The sequence below is a fragment of the Elephantulus edwardii genome, unplaced genomic scaffold (assembly GCF_000299155.1).
Source record: "Elephantulus edwardii isolate Elephantulus edwardi_28Jun2011 unplaced genomic scaffold, EleEdw1.0 scaffold00110, whole genome shotgun sequence".
In the NCBI taxonomy this organism is placed as follows: domain Eukaryota; kingdom Metazoa; phylum Chordata; class Mammalia; order Macroscelidea; family Macroscelididae; genus Elephantulus; species Elephantulus edwardii.
The window spans coordinates 5,766,141-5,783,936 of NW_006399860.1; the positions used below are offsets into that span (position 1 = coordinate 5,766,141).

At 46.5% G+C, this 17,796-nt stretch overlaps 1 protein-coding gene across 3 annotated transcripts; it reads right to left on the reverse strand.

The window, feature by feature from the left end:
* Positions 1-334: 334 nt before the first annotated feature.
* LHX9 (LIM homeobox 9) lies at positions 335-17,796 on the reverse strand. 3 transcript variants are annotated; one of them, XM_006892099.1, is made up of 6 exons: positions 17,769-17,796; positions 12,251-12,369; positions 10,173-10,375; positions 8,783-9,138; positions 1,807-2,009; positions 335-592 (listed from the first exon to the last, which is right to left on the reverse strand). In XM_006892099.1, exons 1-6 carry the CDS (start codon positions 17,794-17,796, stop codon positions 335-337), a joined length of 1,167 nt encoding a protein of 388 aa, XP_006892161.1. The 3 variants fall into 3 exon arrangements, with proteins under 3 accessions (XP_006892161.1, XP_006892162.1, XP_006892160.1); XM_006892100.1 differs by lacking the exon at positions 17,769-17,796 and adding an exon at positions 6,030-6,035 and having other exon boundaries at positions 12,251-12,367; XM_006892098.1 differs by lacking the exon at positions 17,769-17,796 and having other exon boundaries at positions 12,251-12,424.

Consider the following 17,796-nt stretch of genomic DNA (forward strand, 5'->3'; position numbering starts at 1 on the left):
TTTGAGATTCTGGAAATAAGTAACATACAATTTTAAGAGGCACTTATTAGAATAATTCAAAAACTCCCCTTACCAGCTGAAAGATCTAATTAATTAAAGGAACAAAAATCCAAGTACAGACAATATTGGAGACAATACTTGTAAACTCATTTGCCAAGTGGCTGTAGATGCGACACACCAAGTTGTTGGTTGGTTTGTTTTGTTGTTGTTGTTGTTTTTAATTTCCCAAATATCTTGTGGGTTTAAAAAAAAAGAATCTTGTAAATAATAAAATAATAATAATTAGAATCATAATAAAAAGAAGAGGAAGAATTGGAAAAAAAAATATCCAATGTTAGAAAAGGTTCGTTAAGGTGGTTTGTGAGGGGCTTCCGGATTCGTGGCTGTCCATGTTAGAGGTCACGGCTGTCACTACAGTGATAGTGGGATTGGTCAGGTCTGTTAAAGTGGTCGCAGTGCCGGGTGGAGTGAGAGCGCCGCTGTCTGCTGAGGGCGGGGCCGGGAGCGACGTGCCATCAGCTTTATCAACACCCCCATTCTCCTGCCGCAAAAGGTTCCTTCTGAATTTGGCTCGTGCGTTTTGGAACCAAACCTGCAAACCAATCCCAATTGATTTCTTTACCGATGTTTAATTTTAGTATATAGATAGCTTTCTCTTTCTTTCACTCTCTCTCTCTCCTTTTTAAAAAATGTTTATCCTTTTAAATATAAATGCTTGATTTCCCCCCTTGGGAGCTTTTTAAATTCTCTTTCTTTCTAAAAACAAAGTTATTCAAATACTAGTCTAGATTTGCTCACTCTCAACTGCCTCTTTTCCCCCCCAGCATTAGGAAGTCCCATTGAGGACCACTGTGCTTATGTGGTGATGCTATGGGAGGGAAAGCAGGGAGGGAGGTAAAAGGTGGGGGGTCGTCACCATGCTTCCCCAGCTGTCCTTCAAGAGTGGGAGAAAAGACAGGGTCACTAAAATGTATTTTAAAATAAGAATCATCCATGAGAAATAAGCATCACTGAACCAGACTTGCAGCTGTTTATGCATGCAGTGAGTAAGAATTCTACTAGAAAAACTTTTTGGACCCCATGGGACTGGCAGCCCTAAACTATCAACTCTCAGGAATTAAAATACTTGTTATATAGCCCCAAAAAGTTAAGGAGAACCACAGGTGACCCACAGCAACCTGTGCATGGTCCACTCCTTCAATCTTCTCAAAGAGCCGCCATGATGAGTTTACACAAGTTAGTTGGTCAGCAGAACTCATTCCAAGTATTCTATTTTCAAATACAGTTTGTTACTAATTAAAACTAACTATAGGAAAATACTTGCTTCAATTGGTCTCTGACAGGCAAACCACAATATCTGGCTTTTTGGAAATTGGGGGGTGGGGGGTAGGAAGAATCAAGTTCAATGTGGAAGGTCACGGCAAGGGAGCGAGACTGCCAAGAGGGGTACGATTAGCCAGCAGCAGCAGGTGTCCTCCTAAGTCTATGCACTTGAGCCTAAGGTGAATGTGAATTTCAAGAGTCACAATTTGTACAGTTTGTGCCTAACTTTGCAGAGCAGTGAGGCAAGCTATGCTGGGTTTCGTGGGTCTCTCCCTATCTGCAGGGAGAATGTGCAGCAATTCAAAAGACACCAGATCTCTCTTTGGGGACCCTCTGGTAAGCCCCCACAAAATCTCAGTACACCCTCTAAGGAGATAACTAAGAAAAACTAATTAGGAGCAGCATCAGAAATTATTCCACTGATACGGGGACAGGAGATGGTATTCCACTGATAAGGGCACGCCAATGATGGTGGCTTCTTACCTGCAAAACTCTTTTGGTCAGGCCTGTTTTCTGGGCAAGCTGCTTGAGGTCCTTGGCATCCGGGTTGTGGTTGATGGCAAAGTAGGATTTCATGGTCCGGAGCTGGTGGTGCTTGAAGGAAGTGCGCATGCGCTTAGTCTTCTGAGAGGGTGGGTAAGGCTGCTGGTCCCGGTCCAAATGGTCGGCCTCGTTCTCATTACAACCTGTTGCAGTAACAGTGAACAAATACCTGCTCAGGGGAAGTGTCTTTGTTAACAGAAATGGTGGCAGGCTGTATGATAAAGCTCAGATAATAAACAGTGAGAAAAGGCTACCAAGGGCATCTTAACAAAAATTCATTGCCAAAGTCAGTCAAACTTGCCTATGTATGTGAACAGAACCATAGAGGATAATAGAGACGTTATCTCTTAGGTTTAATAGTTACTAAAAACAAAACAAACAAAAACAAAAAAATGTTGGAGTGATAAATAAACCTTTAGTGATGTAATGTCAAAACAGCACTGGTAGCCCACTGGTCACATGCTTGGCTACTAACTGAAAGGTAGGCAGTTCAAATCCACCAACCACTTTGTGGAGCAAAAAGACCCGGAGCTGTGCTGTGTAATGCTTTCAGGCCCCTGACCTATATATAGGATCTCTATGAGTCAGAACTGACTTTACAACACGTAAATCTGGAAGGAGTCCCTTGACAGCACACAAGATCAAGTGCTAGACTACTAACCTAAAGGTTGTCACTTCAAACCCATCTAGCAGGTTGTGATTCAATTCTGAAAAATCACAGCCTACAGAGCAGAATTATACTCTGGCACACTTAAAGATGCTATGAGTAGAAATCAACTCAGTTGGCAACATTGTTGTTGTTGTTAAGTACTGTTGAGTCACAACAAGCTCACAGCTAACCTTCCAGAAACAATAAATTGCATAGAAGACGGTTCCTCTTTCTTCTGAAGAGCAGCTGGAGGATTCAAACTGTTTATCTTTGAACTGTCAGTGTAACTTCTTACCATTATCCACAATAAAATCAGAGTGGGACAAACCCAAGAGTGAAAAGAAAACAGCCATGCTTCCTATATGATAGCATACTATCCCATCTCTCCATACTACGCACAGTTTTTAAAGACTCTTCATTTTGTCTCTATTTGTGGAATGAGAGATATTATTGGAAGGCCCTGACTTCCTCATAAGGGATATGACAAACATTTATTTCTGACTTTTAAAATCTGAAAGTCTACCAACTAAAGAAAAAACAAAGTCAGCTATAATGTTTATTATTTTCTTAGTTCCTAGAGTGTTCTCAATGAAGGCAGAGTTTAAAAGTGGCTAGAATAAAAATTAATAGATAGAAAAATTATGGTATATTCACATAGTGGGACACTATGCAGCACTAAGTAACATAATTTTGTAAAATACTAATAATATAAGAGATTCTAAAGAGCATTATGCTAAGTGAACTAACTCAGTCTCATAAGGACAAATACTGCATAAGATTGTTATGTGGGAATACAAAGAAAACTAGTAAGATGTGCATAAATGTCCAAAAGGGGAAAGGGAAGGTTGGAAGAGGGTGGGAGAAGGGGAAGGGTGGAAATTACAAGGTTAGCAGAGGTTAAGGGGGGACGGGGGAGGAGTTGAAGGAAAAGGAAAGATTCAATGGGGACTTGAAAAGACGGGATAATAATAAGCCCATATCAATACTAATTAATTTTTAAATAGTAATTAGTTATATAAAATACAGCCAACGATCGTATGAAACACAATATAAATGAAAGATTGTATTAAACACATGAATGAAATATAACATAAATGAATACAAATAAAATGGCTGGAGAAGTTGGGGTAGAGGGTGAAGATTTCATAGCACCCCTTTCCTCTGCCTTCATTATCCTATTATATTTAGAAAAAAGAAGTTTGCCACAGAGAATTTATTTCTAATTTCTAGCCAAGATAAGAAATACATGTTTTCAGACTTCTTCTATAATTTAAGAATGTTATTTCTGTGGGTTTTTAGCCATAACTGTCCAATACCAAAATAACCATATCTTTCCTTAGGAGTTCTTTTCATAAATATTCCTGAAAGAGAACAGACCCAGACTTCTCTCCACTTCATTCATACCTCTAGCTATCCCCCAGCCACTGCCTATGCTTGCTGGATGGCTGTGTGTATGTATGTGTGTGTGTGTGTATGAGAAAGAGAGGTTGAGTGGTGTCTGTAAATCCTTCCTTCCTCAGTAGTGAGTGCATACAACAAGCCTTTCAACCCAGCCTGAAAGTCATTATCCTTCAAGATGTAAAGCTACTTATTTCAAAGGTCATTTCCAATAACCTACTGGGTATGCACAGGAAATATGACTTGCAAAATGAAAACCTTTTGCTCAATATTTACTTAATTAATCAACTTTATTTCTTCAAGGTCATGCCAATGTGGTTTTTTCCCCTTTAAGTACTTATTTGGGATATTTACTTGGTATTTATTTAGGGGAGACTCTCCCACATTTTACTGTATTTTAATAAAGTACCTAAAACCAACCCAGGGTGAGAAAGAATACTGAATCTTGAAGAAAGTATAATACCAGTTAACAATAGCCCCTGGATACAACTTACTAAAATGTTATCTGCTTGCTTCATTCTGGTTGGGATTACTTTTTATACTGGTTTAAGTACAGAGAAAGAAACAAAGCAGTTTTGCAGCCATCAACGAGGTGGTTAGCTATATGACAATTCCCATCTAAAGGAAACTCTCCCTTAAATAGAATGGATAGGCATAAGAACTATTGTCTCCCAGGTTTCTACTCCCATAAGATACATAAGAAGAAGAGCATACTTGGCAAAAGGGAGGTGAATTTATTGAGGGAAAGAACTGTATCATATTTACATGTGGATTCCCAAATACTAACAAAACCAGGAGCTTAGCAGTCATTCAGTCAAGATTTTGTTTAACCCTTTGTTCATCAATAAAATTACAAGTGATTAATAATAAAAAGCCAAATCATGTGACACAGAATCTGAAACAGATTCAGGAGCTGAACATATCTTGAGCTCCATCAGGAAGAATAACATAGACCCAGAAATAATAGAAAAGATATTTTTTTTACAATTTATGTGTTTTCAGCCCAATAAGGCTATGTTAAGCTCCACTCTTCTGCAGAATTGCACTTTTTTATCCTCAAATGGATGAAATAGCATCTTAGGATCTACCATAAAGCCATACTTATCTCCAGTAATCAGGGCCATGTGTCATAACCAGACTATAAATGTACTCACAACAAAATAGTCAAGAGGCACACCTCAGTCATTGAATGTGTCCTCAAATCAGATTTCATTCCCATCACATGTGAACTGTTCCTGAACAATATATCAAATTGAATATTACACTTGGAGTAGAAGACTTAAGTTGGTGTTCAAATGATGCCCTGAACCATTTTTCCTAAGGTCATATTTCTGAGAAATGAATGTGACTTTTAATTTAACTATATCATCATTGATTTTTAAAAAGACGATTAACAAAAGTGACAAGATTTGATAAAACTGCTACTTCAATATGCCTGCTATATCCATTCTTGCTGATTAAAACACCAATAGAGCATTTACATTCATTTGACAAAAGTAAAGTGTTTGTTTGAACATAGAATAAAAGTCAATGTATAAAAGGGATAAGTGAAATTATCTCCTTAATAAACAGATATTATGACATTATTTTCCTGTATTACTTACACCACGGAAATTAACAAAGGTATCTTTTTCTTCTATATACTAATTAGTACAATATCCTAAGGTTCAATTACTGTATATTATGTAAATTCAGAAGCTATTTCTCTATGGTTTACTTTTATAACTATCAGTTTTTTTCTAGTTTGTGAGATAATAATGAGAACTCTCTCAAAACTGTCTTAAGCATCTACCTATAAGTACACATCCAGCCTTATAAAGTGATTAAGAAAATGTAAATGCTCTATTTTCCATCACTTGGGAAACAGTTATCTAAAGTGATTTTCCTGTCCTGAAGGTGTGACCTTTTGTAAGCTATCTGATCCCTGGGAGACCACTAGGGGTCAGTGCCAGGCTGATTTATTTAACATCTCTGAGGGCCTTTACGTTTGGGTGGATAAAAAGAACCTCTGGAAGGGAAATTTTTAAAAGTAGCAAAACTTTAGACTCTATAAATTAATGCCAAATTACTCAAGTGGGAGAAGATAATCTTAGAATTAAATTTTCTTCCCAACCACAGAGGGCTTTATTTCAAATCAGAATGCCAGATGAACTTTCATGTCTCTTTCTAAAATATGTCTGATATAAAGAGGAATAACCACTTTCTGATTATCCTCATTAAAAGGCATTCACTGACCTTTGCCAAGTTTCACATTTTCTCTGACAACCTTTGAGTCATAAATTTGTTTTATGTGTATGTATATATTAAATTTGCTTTCTTAGTAATAACATAACCTTTTATTAGACTCATCTGTACTTCAACCGAAATGATAGAAGATCCAAAAAGGCTAAAACTAATGACCTAGAATTGTGGGTACATTTTCTCTTCCACATTTAAAATACATTTTATTCATTGAAAGTTTTCTTTTGTTAATTTGTACAAACTGGGAGTAGGTTTGAAAACACTTTCTTCATTGGTGGGTTGATTTCTGGTAATTGCTCCAGATTATTTTCATCTGACTTTAAAGAAATATATATATATATATACTATTTCCTAGTCTCTCTAGAGTGCATTCAGAAGGGATGGAGTGAATACTAATTAAGAAGTAGTCCCATCTGTGGTAGTGTGATGGACAAATTGATTCCAGCTAAGCAAGATCTCAGCAACTTCTCCCTCCGTCATGAACAAGACGACATCCACTTTGTCAATAATTTCACAGCAGCACTAATTTTCCAACTAAAGATGCAGCTCAGTGAAAGATTATCATTCTTCAGACAAAGAAGAAGGAGACACTGAATTCTACCACCACTAAAACTCCCTAGATCTTTCTAATAAAAAAATAAGATCCAAGGAGAAACCAAATTTAGCTATTTAGATAAAATTAGTAAGCCAGAAGCTGAGTTTGCTGTCTTTGGGCTGAAATTCTCCACCCCTTCTGGTGGGCTCTCTCCAAAGAGTTTGCTGGTTGTATTTATCTGAGTCTTGATTCTGGGTGTCTCTCTTCTCTCTCTCTCTAACTAGGGCTCTGGAGAGAGACTCAAGATTCCGATGTCATCTTCTATTAATAAAGAATAATTAGCGCCCTGCCTGTCCTGTCTCGGAGACCACGCATCAAAGGAGATGAAGTAAGCTCACTGAGCAAAGTGGCCCCAAACCAAAGCCCCTGACTGAGCACAGCAGGGAGGAGGGCGAGGGCACGGCCCTCAGCTGGAGGTTGGCAAAACCCTGAGCTGCGCCTGCTGTCCTCATGCAAACCAATCCTGGTGGGGTGTAGCATGGCAGCCAGCTCTTTTCCCATCACTGAGTGACCCTCTGGAGACTACTACAGGCGCTCTGGTCTTGCAATGGCCCTGACTCTCTCCAAGATGCTGCCTGCTGTGTATGCACAGAGTTGTGAATCTGTTCTTTAGCTAGACCTGGAGGGAACCATTGACCTTCCATGTATGAAAAATGCTCAACCCTGGCTGAGTGACCTTGGCCAAGTCACTTATTTAGCCTGGTACCTTTCCATTACTAATTAGCACCAATTGAATGAATGTCAGGTAACGTACCAGGCATTGGGGATTGGAAGAGGCAAATGGAGATGGTTTGTTGTGATTAGAAAGCACATGCTTTAGCTAGAAATCCATAAAGTCCATTCCTTGGATGATCGAATGATCTTTCTTCCCCTGCTGGCCTTTGCTGAGATTTCCAGCCAGCGCAGGGTGAGGGCAGAGAGTGTGTAGCTGGATCAGCCCTTTCCCCAAGAGTTAACCTCTGCCTTTCTAGGGTTTGCCAGAACCTCTTCCCACTAATTGAGACTCACAAGAACAGCTTGGGTCCTGCTCACAATGAGGTCACACTAGCAGATCCCTCTCCATTCTCATTTTCTCCAGCCTTTAGAAGAAGAGCTGCCAGTTCTGCAAATGGGGGCCCAGGTTTCCTACTACGGATGCTTGAGTAAGAGAGATGGATAAATATTCTCATCGCATCTATGCAAGACAGAAAAGTGAACTCTCTGGCCTGCTGTCTACACTTTGTTTTTCATTAAGCTGGAAAGCTGGTGAAGAAGAGACTAGCCTGCACCCCCAGTAAGCTTCCTCAATGGGCCTGACCTAGAAGCCTTCAGGGTCTGCCTGGGGGTCTGTATTATATGGATGATCTGTCTCAGAGAAGAGCCAGCTAGATCAGGACTACCTCAGCCTTGGAGACCAACTTCAGCCCCTTTTAAAGCGGCTTGCCACTCAGATCACAGAATGAGTTTCTAACACTCTTGACAACTGTGTTTCTGATTAACTCTGGGCAGGGCCACCACTCCATCTAGACAGACTAGGGCTGGGCTCTGAAGTTATTTGGTGTTTGAGTGGTGTTGTTTTTTTTTTTTTTTATTTCCCCCCAGTATTTAAGAAAACCTCCTCCAGGATCTATAATTTGGCATCCACAAAGGAATTGCCCCAGGGTGATTTTGCTCCAACTGGGAGCCAGAAACTAATGGGCTCATTAACTAATGGGCAACATGGATTTGGCGCTGCCTGTCTGGGGGACGTCCCTCCCAGTTATGGATGTGTTCTTTGTTTTCTGTTTGTGTGGGTTATTTTTTTTGTTATTCAGGGCTTGTTGGATTTTATTTCTTTTGGTTTGCTGCCACAAACTAAATAAATGTCCACTCTCCTTCCCTTTTTTTCTCCCTTCTTCACTTTTCTCTGTAAGTGGAAGTTAGGAAGAGTGAAGAGGAATGCGGGGCAAGTCAATCTCTGGGTTGGTAAATGAACTGAACTACCAGATCCTGCTCAGAGCAGCTGGAGGCTGGGGGTGGGCGGGCTGGGACTGGGAGAGGGCGCAGGAACCCACCTGAGTTGTAATTAACGATGTCCACCCCCAGCGCAGGGCTCTTCCGTTTCCGGGGCCGCCCTTTCTGCACGGTGCCGGTGCCATTGAAGTAAGGCAAGGCCAAGCCTCCGCTCTTGGCCGCCAGCTCAGTGTAGCTTAGCTGCGGGGGATACTCCCCTTGTAAGAGGGTCTCGAAGTGGGCGCGGCAGTACACCAGGCTGTCCTTCATGCCAAAATGGTCGCCCGTGGTCAGAGTCTTGTTGCAGGTGGAGCAGGTGAAGCAGCTCAGGTGGTAGACTGAGTCACGGGCGCGCATGACCATCTCAGAGGCGGAGATGCCAAGGTGGCAGCGGGCACATCTCTGCACAGAGAACCTTCTGGAAGGAAAGAGTCGAGTCAGGGCGCTCGCTCAGGCAAGGCCGGGCCTTTTCCCACGCCTTGTGCGTGGGTTTTAGTCTGAAGTGGGTCTAAGACCAGGGCAATCTTAGGGAAGGCAGTCAGATGGGGCCACTTGGACATTCATTTCATTGGTTTATTGACCTGCCCTGGTAAACCAAAACAAAGATCGTTTGCATGAAAATCAGGTAACAAAGCTTCAGGTTCCTTCTCTGAAAAAGTGAAGATTAAAACAAACAAACAAACCAAAAAGCATGCACTAGCTAACTCACAGGGCTGTCTAAAGAATCAATACGAAATTCTTATGCCATGTGAAAACGCTTCATCGATTACAGAATACCCTACGAATGAAGGACGGATTATTATTCCTGCGTGAGGGAGTGTGCATCAGACACAGCCCAGGAAAGGGTCCGTTTATAGAAGAAAGGTTATTCCTTTCTCTATACGCCCCCCCCCTTTTCTCACTTGGGCTGAGAGCGCAGGTCGGGTCACCTGCACATCTTTTGGATCCAGACACAGATGACAGCCCTGGCTCTAGCTAACTGTGCAGGGAGCGCGAAGCTGAGTGGCTTGGGTTTTGCCAACGGTGTTCTTTTCTGATCTTTGGATTGTGGCCCCTTGCAAGGTCTAACTCCACCCTCGCAAAAACCTGGCACCCAGTGGATCCTGTCTCAGTCACCGGTTCGTTCCTGGGCCTGGAGTTTGTTTATTTCGTAGGAAGCGAAAATAAACCGCCCAAGTCTCAGGCAGTTGAGGCATGTCCACTTACTGGGTTACCCAGCTGCGAAGTGCCCGCGGGTCTAGAACACGCTAGATCCTGTGCCCCTCCCACACAGTTCCCCGGGGCCTACCCAGAGGACCGAGGAAGGTGTCCGCAGAGGCCCCGGAGGACTTTGCTGGGTTCCTGGGTTTGGGGCCAGGATCGAACCCCGAGGAGACAGAAAACGGGGCAGGGGATGCTGGTCTAGGCCTTGCCCCGCCAGGTGTGCCAGGGCAGGAGCAGGAGCCTGAGTACCTGTAGTAATCCTCCTTGCAGTAAATACTGCCGTCCTTGGCGAAGCAGGTGAGCTCGGACTCGAGGGCCAGCTTACATTCACAGCACTTCAGACACCTCAGGTGCCACTGCTTGTCCACCGCCAGCAGGTAGTACCTGTCTGAGATCTTGCCTCCGCAGCCAGCGCACAGAGCGGGTTTCTCAGGGCTCAGAGGAGGCATGCCCTGCAAAGCAACCACGGGGCACAGTGAGGACCACGGGGCACGGTAAAGACCACGGGGCACTTCGAGGACCCCACGACACGGTGATGACTGCGCGGCCGCACCACGCGGGGCCCCGGGCGGCGCTGGCCAGAGGCCACCACCACGCGCAGCAAACTTCGGGGACTCTTCACATTCGTGATTCGCTACGATGTCTCTGGATCCTAGGTTCGTGTCTGCTCCAGCCATCCTGAAACTCGCTTAAAATGTACAAAGTGACTAGGCTTTGGAAGGAGTTCCAGAATTCGAACTGTTAGGACCTAATATGTGTGCCTTTCAATGTACACAAAAGGAAACAATGGGAATTGTTATTGAGTGAGGAAAAAGAGATTGGAGCGAGCGAGGATTACTTTTTAAACCCAAAGTAATTCTACTCCTTCAAGTTCTTCAAGGCAGTGTTGAAATGAAAAAGAAATTACTATGCCTGTGTTTATAATTTGGTGTGGACGCTTTTGATTATAATCTCTCTACTGGACAGCTTCTAGCGTTCCCTAATTTTCAGGCATATTGGTTCTTTTCCCAGAAATGCTGTCAAGCTGCTGTTTTTAGGAAAGGTTCGGGGTCCAGGCCCATCACTAAGTTCCCTCACGGTTGCCTCAATACACCCACGAGATTTTTGTCCCAAATCAAATTCCCCAGCAGGGTCCCCCCAAGTCCAGCCTAGGATGAAAAAGCTCTCCACAGATAGCCCAGCCAGGAAATACAGGCTGGATAGTTGCCTTGCATTTTTAAAACAGGATAATAATGAAAGAGAAAAAGAAGACAACCATTGGTGAATATTAGCAAAAATGGGCTGGCCATTGGCATGAAACATTGGCGGCCCAAAGGAGAGTGAAGGCAAGTTTTTCCTCTTCAGGCGGACCAGGGCCCAGCTCTACGCCAGCACTTAAAATACAGATACGTTCACCAACTCAGCACCTTGAACCTGGGAGTCCTCCTAAGTTTCTGCTACAGTTGCGGTGTGCGAAGTCTTCACAGAGCTGTTTAGATGCAATCACGGCCCTGGATTTTTGTCGTTCCAACCCACCCTCCATTCCCACCCTTTCGGCTCTTAACTAAGAAGAGCTGTCCTTAGATTGATTACTAACGGGTTTTCTTTAGTAAGCGGGCTTGTCTTTTGTTACTGTGAATAGTAACAACCAAGTAGTTGCTAAGCTAGTTGACTGGTTTAGGAAAAGTTCTAGCGCACAGGCTGGATACGCGCTTCTCTGATTGTTTTTCATTCTTACAATTTGGTGTCCCCAACAAACACTCCCACCGGATCCAGAAGCTGAATGCTCTTCAGTCTCTCTACAAGGGTCGAGTCGTTTTGCCAGGGAGCCTGAGAATGTCTTCGAATTTCCTAGTTTAAGGGTGCTGAACACCAAGCATAAGGAAAGCTGAGGATGGTTTACTGTGTCCTCCCTTTAAGTTGAGTTGAGTACACGCAGTAAGTCTGATCATCAGACCCAGGGACACACGGGCCCTGGGGCTCCGGCCCCACCAAGAGCCTCTGCCGCGCCGGCGCCCGCGCCCTGTTCTACAGATCCTCCAAGAGAAGGCGATCGGAAGTCTAGGACGAAGCACGACCCCGAAGTTCTGGGGTTTGTAACGGAGAACATTTCCCTCCCTTCTCCTACTCTCCCCTCTTGCCCTGTTTGCTCGGGACGGTTACCGCAGAAGACCTCGAGCTCTTGACATTTTGAATCCCAAAGGGTGCCGTTTCTTAGCCCAGCTGATCCCAAACTGGAGCAAGCCCGCCCTCCAACCTGGAGTGGACACCTCCAAGCCCTGACGACCAGGGGCCAGAGGCTCGTCCTAACCGGCCCCGGGAGCCGCCTCCTAGGGCCACCTCCTTACCGCATCTCGGCCGTTGAGCTGGGTTCCTTTGGCCAGGCGGGCCTCGGTCTTGGATCTGCGCTCCATCTCTTCCATGATGCCTTGGATGTGGCCTCCGGAGATCCCGTGGAAGAGCATGGCTGGGGGGCGGAAAGGACACGACTTGTCTTCTGCTCGGCACCCTACTATTTCCATATACACACGCTCCGGGCTCTCAGCTCATCCGAGTGAAGGAGCAGAGGGCAGACAGACTGCAGAGGGCTGCGCAGTGGAGGGGCGCCGAGACTCTCAGGGACAGAGGGCAAGAGGAGGAGAGCAGACAGAGAAGAAGAAAGAGGCAAAGGCAGTAGAAATTGGGCTGCTTCGAAAAGAAAGAAGGGGAGGGGGGAATTCTTGAAAGCCCAGTGGCTCCCCGAAGGAGATGCGCGCGGAAAACAAACACGCTCGGGCGGCGCGGAAACAGGCGAGCAGGGCGAATCTGAGGGCTCGCCGAGATCCCGTTCCTAACAACTGCAGCGGGGGGAGCAAAACAAAAATCTGGTGAAGAAAGAAAATAATTTTGCACACAAAGAGAGAAGAAGAAGAAGTGCTATTTTCAGCGGTCCCTGGCTGCTTGCAAGTTCCCAGTGCCTGTAGGTTGGGTTGGGGACTGCTCCTGCCGGAGCTGTGTCCAATTTGTTAAGAGACTAAAGCCAGCCCATTTTTGATAATTTAGTAGGAGGAGTTCTCTCCCTGGAGCTGCCACGGATTTTTATTCAGACAACAAAGACCTGTCATACTCCTCTCAACCCCCTGGTGATGGGCAAGCGGGGACAAACATTACAAAAGGGGGGGGAATGAAGAGAAGGGGAGGAAAGAGGAGGGGGTCCTTGCCTCCCCCCAGCATGCGCGCGCGCGGCGCGCGCGCGCGTACACACACACGTACACACATCTTTCCATGAGTTCCCAGTGGCTACATTTTAGAGGGGAGAAAGGAGGCCTTGCTGTCCCCGCCCTAGAGCTGGAGGCAAAATCGGACTCCACAGTCTGAGTTCAAGACCAGACCCCAGGTTCACAGAATACAGAACATGAGCTCCAACTTTGGATTTCTCCACTATTCTGGTGTCCAGTCAACCCAGACGGACACCCGCTATAAGGAAAGCTGAGCAAACCCTCAAGAGCATCACTCAAGTCGACATAAGGCTCTTTCCTCTCGTTCACACCGGGTCTTCACCCACTCAACTCTAAAGTAGTTGCCGGCATAGTTCTTCACCTCACCTCTCTCCGAGATTCCGAGACCCTGTCGGGCGCTGGACGGTCCCCTCAGTGAAAAGAGCGCTTGGAAAGCTTGGGTTTCTCGTGACTACTTTTAGGGGGAAATCTTTTCTTTGACAAAGTCGAGTTTAGGGGACGGATCGCGTTCTTGTAGGAGCGCGCGAACATGATCACATAGTCATCAGAGGAAGATCTCTTAACCGATTCCAATTTGAAGGTGGTTCCAGAACCCAGTGTGAACCTCGTCCGCGTGGCCAGCGCCTCCGCGGACCCCGGGAATTGGGCTCGCGCCCTTGAGGGACCGGGCGCGCGCGGCTTTGCGTGCTGTTCCCACTGCCAGTTTGTTCAGGGACACCCCGCGCACCCGGGCGGGTGTGAGGGGCTCCCGGACAAGGAGGAGGGGAAGGTGAGAAGTGACCAGCAAAAAAGGTTCAAGGATTGGTCCCATTATTCCCTGTTCCCCTTACCAGAGGTCCCTTCTCCCGTTCCATTAAAGTGTCTACAATACTCTGATATTGTAGCTTCATTCAAAGGGCTCACGGTCCCCAGGGCCCCCGGCGTGGGGATCGCTGGCGAGAACCAACCTGGCTTTAACCTGGGAGAAGGAAGCGTGGGGCCACGCTCAGCTCCTCTCTTCCCTTTGGTATGTCTGCGTTCCCCAACACTCCCGCCGGCTGCCCAGGGTCCTGACCCGTCCGGAGACCTCCGAGAGTCCCCGGTGGCAGACTCGCCTCCTTCCGCCCGGGGGAGTCCAGCTGGGAACCGCGGCCGGGTCCACCAAGACGAGGGGAGGACAAGACTGAGGAAGGCAAAGCAAAGGAAGGTGGCTCGAGGGACAGGAGGAGGGAAAGAAAGGAAGAGAACCGGCCAGGAAGACTGGAGGAAGAAGGACGAGAGAGGAGGGAGGGAGGGAGGGAGGCATGAAAGCGGGGAGGAAACCATCCCCGGGGCTGCAGCCTGACTTCCTGTCCCAAAGCAACAGCCCCTGAGGCTGCTGGAGCGGCCTTCCCCGGGCAGCTCAGGATTCCACGGCTTTCTCCTCCCCAGCCTTTTTCTCAGGGTTGAAAATAATGTTCTTTGCAGACTGTGCGCTGTTAGGTCCTGCGGGTGCCAGAATGCAGATCATAAAACACCATTTCACACAAAAATGAAGCCAATCAAGTGAGCTAAGCTGGAGACACCACACTCCACCCCCTCTCTTTGGCAGCCCTACTGGACAGCAGGGTTGCTATTTACTGTAAGTAATGTAATTAGCCCTTTTGGATGGAAATCAATGAGCTTTTCAAACTCACGCACACAGGGCACACACACACACACACACACACACACACACACACACCGTAGGGCCCTCAAGGAAAGGCTGGAGGAAGCGGCTCTTTCAGACGCAGCAGGTCTGCTCTCAAAAGGGGTAGGCGGCCCTAGCACAAGTCAGCGGCTAAGAGGACTCGAGCTGAGGAGGAGGAAAAAAAGGGGTCTCTGAGAATATAATTCAATTAATCCTAGTAGTTTACCATGGAGTCGAAATTCACCCATAAGGTTTTCAGAGACAGCAGTAAATCGCAGGGAAGGACAGTGCCTATCTTTCTCCTGAGGAGGGTTGGTGCGTTCGAACCGCGTACCTTTGCACTGGCAGCGCTATTCCTAACCACTAAGCCACCAGGGCTCTTAATTAGTGCTGGCGGAGGGGGAAGTGAATAGGGATGCTTGAGTGGTTTGTTTCTGTGCTGACCTCGATTTGCCAAATCGGGTGTTTGGAACTTCGTCTGTCTCTTGTTGAGTTTTTTGCCAGTTTAGCAAAACAACAACAAAGAGTCAGGCAGCACACACCCACCTCATAAGAAATGAAGCCTTGGAGATAGTTTGTGAAGGAGAAAAAGTTTAACAATAACTTCACAGAGAAACCAGAACTTTGGGAGGCCATGTACAGAAGTCCTGCAAACCTTGAATTATCCATTCAATTATCCATTCATTCAGTACATATCTCTTAACCAGATCCTTCTGCAATCTGCAGCCTAATAGAATCCTCCTTCTCTGCATGTTATTTCTGACTAATGTCCCACACCCAGTAGGAGCTGCTACTTCCCAAAAAGATGAGATGCCAGGATCCTTGCTTCTCAGTGAATGCAGCAAGTCTATGGTAAACTGGAAGTGGTGGGGTGGGGGTGGGGGGCTGCTGGAGTTTGGGAGGTCCTATTTAGTTCTGAGGGTATAGCCCACCACCAGTCTAGCCACAATTCTTAAGAAGGAAGCTGGGGGTGGTGAGGAAGTGGAGAGGAAGCTGCCCCAAGAAGTGGGTTGTATAGCTTGGGATATTTTCATCTTTTCCCTGGAAAAAAAAAATGTCAAAGGGAGGACAGCTTCCCTTACCTCCTTGTTTTCAAAGACTACAAGCACTTTAAGTTGGATTGTGCTATCCAGGCTGTCTTCTTTCACCTCTACTTGGAGGGGCTAGGGCCAGCAGCCGGTGGACAGGAAGCACTCCCTCTTCCAGACTCCAGGCTGAATGGGCCTCCAGTGCACTATAAAAGTCCAAGTGCTCCATTTTTCAGTTCCTGGAGCCAAGCCCCCAACTCAATCAATGGGACAGGTGTAAGAGGCTCTCTTCACCCTGAGACCCTTTAGGAGAAATCTTAGTCTCCTCTCTGAATTCACAGATTCTGTTAGGAGCCACAGGGGCAGATTCATCCTCAGTGCCACTCTCTTCCCCAACAGTTGGGCACAAGAAATGTACTAGGCTCTCCTTTCTCTCTGCCGGTCAACCCCAATCAGGGTATTGCAGGTACTTTCAGGAAAACAGGCAGGAAGCTGAGATTCCCAGTTTGGGATCTTGGAGGGACAAACAAGTTTGTATTCTGCTGGATTCTCACAGGCCCACATGGGTATCAATTTTAGTATTAATCCAAGTCCAGGGAACTTTCCTGAAGGGGACTTGAAGGGAAATAAGGGGCAATGCATGGTTTTACCCGAGGGCAGCAAAAGTAAGTTGGGGTGGAGGGTAGAAAACAGCCAGCCTACTTGAGGGTCTCTTTAGACTCAAATTTTGGAAACCCTGGCCCTTTCCTTCACACACACAACACACACACACACACACACACACACAGAGTTCACCTATAGTCAGAGACTGTTTTCATCTACATCCTTTTAAGGTGATTGAATAACGCTCTGGTTCTGAAAAGCAAAGCTTTTGGATCTCTAACATATTTTTGGCATTGCAAGGAGCACGCCAAGGCCTCAAGAAAGCCAGGAGATGGGAAGCTAAACGCCCAGTGAAGTGCCTTCCCGCCCTGGCTGCCTCGAGGGCCCGGCTGCTCTGGGCGAGAGGTGAACATATGCTTCAGAGGCGCCTCGCTTTTTCTCTTGACAGTGGAGACTGGGGTCCTCTATAGACAATCCTTCCCCACCAAGATAATGGCTAGACCAGAGCTGCAGGGCGCATGATTGATCTAGCCCACTTCTTGACCACGGAGGAGATGGAACCCGAGGGACTCCACAGTAGCTGAGCATCTGGAGCGAGACCTGCCGCCGAGTCGTGGCTGCGCACCTGGCCTGCCTGTGGCGACCTTTCTGTTCTCCGGACGCCCACGTACACACTGGGTGCTCAGAAACCACCGTGGCCCGCATCTGGCTCCCTGCAAGCCACTGTCCTCCGGGCTTCAGGGTTTTTTGGAAGGAGTGGCCGCCTAGGCTGTAACACGGCGCTCCTTGACCCCGAGCCCTTTACCTGAGAGCTGCTCTGCCTCTGGCGTCAGACGGCCCAGGAATAACGAGATTATCCCCGCACGGTGGCCGCCGAGATCCCGCGCAGACATGGCTGTGCGGGGTTTGGATGAAATCAAGACATGCGAGGGAAACCAATTTCAGTGAAGCCCCACAGGAGCAGAAAACCGTCTTTCTCCTCCCCACCTCCCTTTTTCAGCCAGCGGGGAAAAAAAGACACCCCTCCCACCTTCCTGCCCCCACTGCAGCTCCCCAGGACCCCGGAGCGCGTCCTGCAGCTAAATCCCCGCCTGAGGGCCCATCATTGCAGCCCGGGTTCCTGAGGCAGGTCACAGACCTTCAGGAAAAAGGCAAAAGCCAGGAAGAGCACAATTAAGGGAACCTGACGAGGACACTCTACAGGAGACCTTTCGTTTTCCTACCTAGAAAGTGCAGTATCAATTTTAGTACAAATACATCCAACGAAGAAGGACGCGCGCGCACACATACAAACATCCGCGCATAGAGACATACTGACCCATGGAGGGAAGGGAGGAAAAAATGAGAACGAACCTGGCATACAACTCACCTGCCTCGAGAGTAGTGTCGTTCAACAT